Source organism: Halichoeres trimaculatus, unplaced genomic scaffold, assembly GCF_033239565.1.
Source record: "Halichoeres trimaculatus isolate MK-OKI-2021-1 unplaced genomic scaffold, fHalTri1.1 fHalTri1_scaffold_15, whole genome shotgun sequence".
Classification (NCBI taxonomy): Eukaryota; Metazoa; Chordata; class Actinopteri; order Labriformes; family Labridae; genus Halichoeres; species Halichoeres trimaculatus.
The window spans coordinates 3,726,812-3,732,183 of NW_027437193.1; the positions used below are offsets into that span (position 1 = coordinate 3,726,812).

The window sequence follows — 5,372 nt, forward strand, 5'->3', positions numbered from 1 at the left end:
AGGTTCAGGACATTTTTTTTTATTACACATTTAAAAATATCATTCAGTCAACATGCAGTAAGAAAAATGTCACAAAACATTCCCCCCGAAAAATGACGAGTTGAAGCAAATTTTTCCTCCACTGTCTCACATTGTTACTGCACGCTTGATTTATTTTATTGATATACAAATGCTAAATTACACTTTTTAAAATGTTTATAATCAACCAATCAATGTTTATTTAGAGAGCCCTTTACAGAACCCAAAAGGCCCCCAAAGTGCTTTACAGTAGTGTCTAAGGATAAATAAGAACACTATGGACAATGGACTTGTTCGCCACTAGGGGGCCACAGACGAAACATAATATACAGTAATTAAACAAATTGTGTATCGAATGCCCTCAAATGTCCCTGTTTTGGCGTTAGCATAGCATAAACCGTTTCACAAAAACCAAGTATGAAAACTACCTAATATGTTTTGAGAAAAAAAATCCATTTAGTTTTAGAAAATACACAGCTACAGAAAAAAAACAATTAATTCAAAAGATTTCTTGATTAAAGTTACAATATTATGAGAAAAACGCCTTAATTATGGACTTTGGCTAATATTTAATGTAGGATACCATGACAGGATGATGACAGGATACCAAACTGAACTGCGTGGATTTATTCCCGGGTTTTAAAATGATGTCTTTTGAGAATTAAATCGTAATGAATCATAATAAAGTTGTAGCATTATGACTTAAATCCTGAAGTTTAGAAACTTCATTCCCATCAGATTTTATTTGTGAATAAAGTAACATTGTTGTGAAAATAACAAATAAATATTTTTTTATACATAATACAAGAATGAAATAATAAAATTAAACCTTTAGTTTTGTAACAGTATGACTCTATTTTTGACACAAATGTTACAAGAAAAGAGTTGCTCCTTAAAACCTTATTCCCAGAATGTTACAACTTTATCCCCATTAATCTGTGTATCATTCATTTAGTTGATACTCAGTGATGAACCCCACCACCACAGTTAGCTGGTGAAGCTAATTATACCATTGTACAGTTTTTAAGCCACAATACCCCCATCACAGGGGCCACCATTGGTAGTCTGCGCAGTAGAGAATCTAAGTGGAGCCGGATGAATTTTTTTTTTTTCTTTTTTGAGAGTCTAATCTCTTCTTGGCTTCCCTCTTGACATATTTTCCATCCTTGAAAAAAAACACACAAGAATGTCAGCTGTCGATCATTGTGAAGCATGATGTAAAGCCTCGTTTTTAACTTCTTATAACTAATGAAAATGAAACTTTTCAAAGAAAAGAGAACTTGAATAGGAGACAAAAATGAAATTTTCAAATCACAACAACAATCAGACGTGAGAAACATTTCTACCAGGTGTGTTAAGTTTTTAAAGTTTGACCACAGCCCATCTGGAATGACTGGGGAGATGGATTTTTTTTTTTTTTTGTGGTTTTTGTGGCGACCTTGTGTAACCATCATCAAGCCGGCTTCTTCTATGCTCTGACTTCGGGTCCTATCGAACTAATTAAATAATAAAATATAAAAGGTATTAAAAACAAATCTTTTATTTTCCATTTCAAAAAAATAAAAATAAAAAATGTAAAATGAAACGTTTTTCAATTGTTTGTTTTTTTTGATTCGTGGATATGTGAACAACTGACACAGATTCCCATTACACCACGACTTTACTTTCACAACATTTGTTTTGGAAAAAAATATCATAATATTACAAGAGCAGAGACTTAATATTAAAACTTTATTCCTGTAACATTTCATTTAACACTGTGACTGAATTATTAAAACAAACGTTGAGAAAATAAATGTAATGGTACAACTTTTTTCTCCTAACATTACAACTTTAGTCAGGGAGTTTATGTCTTTTCACCGTGGCCCTAAAACATCCTTTTATTGGCCGAGAATGACATCATAACTTTCACTCATTTGTTTTTCTTTCAGACTTAAAGCTCTTGGGTCTTTGGTGTGAGGGTTTCAAAGTCAGAACCACCCATCGTCCCAAATTACCGGCCTGAGTGGACCACGTCGGTATCCGTCAATCTCGACGGCTGGAGCAGTTGCTGTAAGTAGCTAAAGTTGCCGCTCGATGTGTCCAGGTTGCTGTGTCCATCATGGTTTCCACCTTTTGTCTCTGAATCAAGCGGCTAAACTTCGTGGAGGAAGATGATCCTCAGAGATTCACACCCATGCCCTCTTGTCCTGAGAGTCGCTGCTGTCAGACTGCTGACCTGAGTTTGCTGAGGCTTGTGGTCCCAGCTTTTTGACACCCATGGGTGTTGGCACCCTGGGGTTTGGTGGAGGTATCCTGTCAGGACGAGGGGACATGGGGGGTCTCAGGTGGCTGTGGTGGACGAAATGAGATGGTACAGGAGGAGGGGACATGTCTGTTTTAGCCTCTTTGCTTTCCGGCCTCCTGTCATGGTTGGATTCAGCCGTTCTACTCGATGTTTCGCTGTTAGCTTTCGTGTGCGGAGCTTCGTCGTTTGGCGCCACGGCGGCAGCTTGTTTCTCATCTCTCCCTCCGTTCTTTGAGCTTCCACTCAGGCTGACTCTTCTGGCCAGGAGAGCGTCGCAGTCTTCAGTCGTCGTGGTCGTGAACACGCTGCTCTGCTCCCCTTTGCTCATCTCCTCTAAAAGCATCTCCCTCTTCCTCCTCCACCTCACCATCGCCTTCGCCGAGCTCAGCAGGTCGAAGAAACTCAGCAGAACTGAGAGCGCGGCGACACCGAGCATGAAGTTCAGCATCAGGGTCTTCTCGGTCGGTTTGGAGATGTAGCACTCGACCCCAGACGTGCAGGGAGCTTCGTAACAGAGGAAGCTCTTCGGGATGGACCAACCGAAGAGGAAAAACTGACCCGCACCGAAAACCACTTCGAGGAGCATCCGCACAAGTACGACAAGAATGTAGGAGCAGTAAAACCGCGGCACGCCCCAGTCACGCTGAACTTCATGGAGAGGAGCTTTCGGCAGCGACAGCTCTCTGGAGAAGCTCGAGTTCTCAAACGGTGATCCACCTCGGCTCCTCTCAGAGAACAAACCTCCAAAACTGGAAGCTGTGACGACTTTGTGCATGACGTATGTTGCAAACAGCGCGTGAGGCAGACAGAGCAGGACTAGGTGGAAGAGCCAGAGCCGGTAGACGGAGACGGGGGCAAACATGTTGATACACACGTTGGAGCAGCCTGGTTGGATGGTGTTGCAGACAAATCTCTCCTGCTCATCGCTGAAGAGGGTGAAGCCGCCCAAGAGGAGGACGAGGAGACGCAAAACCAGCATGAGCGTCCACCAGATTTTACCTGAGGGGGAAAAAGACGGTTGAACATCCAGCAGGTGTTGGACAAGGCAATGCATGCTGGGAATAAGATTAGAGTCTTCACTGTCATTGAACATCAGTACAGAGTACATAAGCTCTCTTCTTAGTGCAAAAGATGTGACGAATAATGAATGAAACAGATATATAACAGTGTAAATATATACAATCTAAAAGACTATTTACAGAAACTTTACAAACAAGCAGCACATCTATTATAGACAATTATTCTACTCTTGGTTTATTGATTACTGCACTTACCTCAAAGTTGAATGACCCAGGATTATGTCAAATATTTAAGTTTAACAGGAGGAGCTAAATTTGACAAAAACTGCCAAAAAGTTGTTTTATTTAAGAGAAAGGTCAACTTCAGAGGGTCAAATAAAATCAAAATATATGATTCTTGTTGAAGGGGAAAAGAAATATTGAATTTATCATAATTAGAGAAGAAAGTAATGATTGGAGTCATCCAAAGTATTGAAAAATTTAATTCTCTATTTTTTGGGGGGATAAAAAAAAGGGGAATTTATCAGCTTCATATGTATTTTTGACATTATTATAATTATAATTATTATTAATGTTAATATCATTATTTATCATTTATTATTTTTTATTTATTAATTAATTAATTCATTTATTTATTTATATTTATTTTATTTATTTTTCTGAATTTTTTTTTGTATTTTATGAGGAGTCTCTTTTGTCTTATATTAGCCACGCATTTTATTATATTTTATTTGAATTTACTTTTTTCAATTTATTATTATTATTATTATTATTATTATTATTATTATTATTATTATTATTATTATTATTATTATTATTATTATTATATTGTTATTGTTATTACCAATAAATAACAGTAATAATAATAATAATAATAATAATAGACACTTAGTGTATGTTTTAAAGTGCTAAACAAATAAAGTTTGATTGGATTGGATAAGATTATTAAGGATTTTTTTTAACAGCTGCCCAGTTAAAAAGTAGAGACACAATCTGATTTATAGAGGAAAGAAAAACAACCATTGATAAAAGTTCCTCCAGTGCTTTTTTTTTTTTTTTTAATTGTTCTCAATGACAAACTTCCAACTCGTACAAGAGGAGAAATATGCATAAGAGTGATTCTACAGTTAGGGGTACATTTCATGTCCATGGGATAAACTTATCAGTTTCATTAACTTATTAATGTCAGTAGGTCATTTGGCTGATGTTTCACTTCCATTTAAAACAAAAAATGACCAGCTTCCTTTTTTTTTTAAATTTAGCAAAAAGTGGAATGGTAAATCGTTTTTGTGCTGTCTATTTTTTCTGATTAGACTGTCTGATTAGATAAAATAATTCACTTTGTGTGTCTGAGAAATCGGCATCAACTGTGTTACCCATTGAAAAAAAACCCTCCATAAATCAGCAATGGTTTGCTCCAAAGTCCCATCCTTTTTGTTGTGAACCTTGAAGACATCGTGTCATGTTTCAGCTCCTCCTCATCAATATTTCATCAGAATGATTGTCTGTACATGGGGCGCATTAACTGTGTTACCAACATTTTCTGCTCTTCTTACTATAGATGTTAGAAAGACTAAACTGTGAAGTAGTATGTTCCACATTTATACTTTGAAAACACATAGAATATAGAGCACAGATTTTTGTCTCCCTGAAATGTTCCCCTTATTTTAGAATCACTCATGAATAAAGAATGATTTGGGTTAAAGACGTCAAAATGCCCCATAAAGGGAACAAACATGTTTTTTAGTGAACATATCATTGACAGACTCACCTATAAAAGAGACACTCTGACTGACGGTGATGAAGAGTAGATCTGCTGCTCCCATTATCCTCATTTTCCAGAACTCAGAGGAAGAACGTCTGGAGCTGCCGCGTCCACCAACTGTTCCCTAACTGAGGCTCTGACCCTCACAACGCGCTGCTAAACACAGTCACCTCTAATGTTTTCTTACGCCTCTCACTCTTCAGCCTGAACCTGTCAGGAAAGCTATTCTTACCCAGCTGCCATCAAAGCATTGTTGGGATGTCGAGGTACCAAGTCAGCCTCT

At 37.4% G+C, this 5,372-nt stretch overlaps 1 protein-coding gene across 1 annotated transcript; it reads right to left on the reverse strand.

Annotated features, from left to right (window-relative positions):
- Nucleotides 1-2,186: 2,186 nt before the first annotated feature.
- On the reverse strand, nt 2,187-5,150 carry LOC141803864 (gap junction delta-4 protein-like). Its single transcript, XM_074687905.1, has 2 exons — nt 5,096-5,150; nt 2,187-3,304 (listed from the first exon to the last, which is right to left on the reverse strand). Exons 1-2 carry the CDS (start codon nt 5,148-5,150, stop codon nt 2,187-2,189), a joined length of 1,173 nt encoding a protein of 390 aa, XP_074544006.1.
- Between the last annotated feature and the right edge of the window lie 222 nt (nt 5,151-5,372).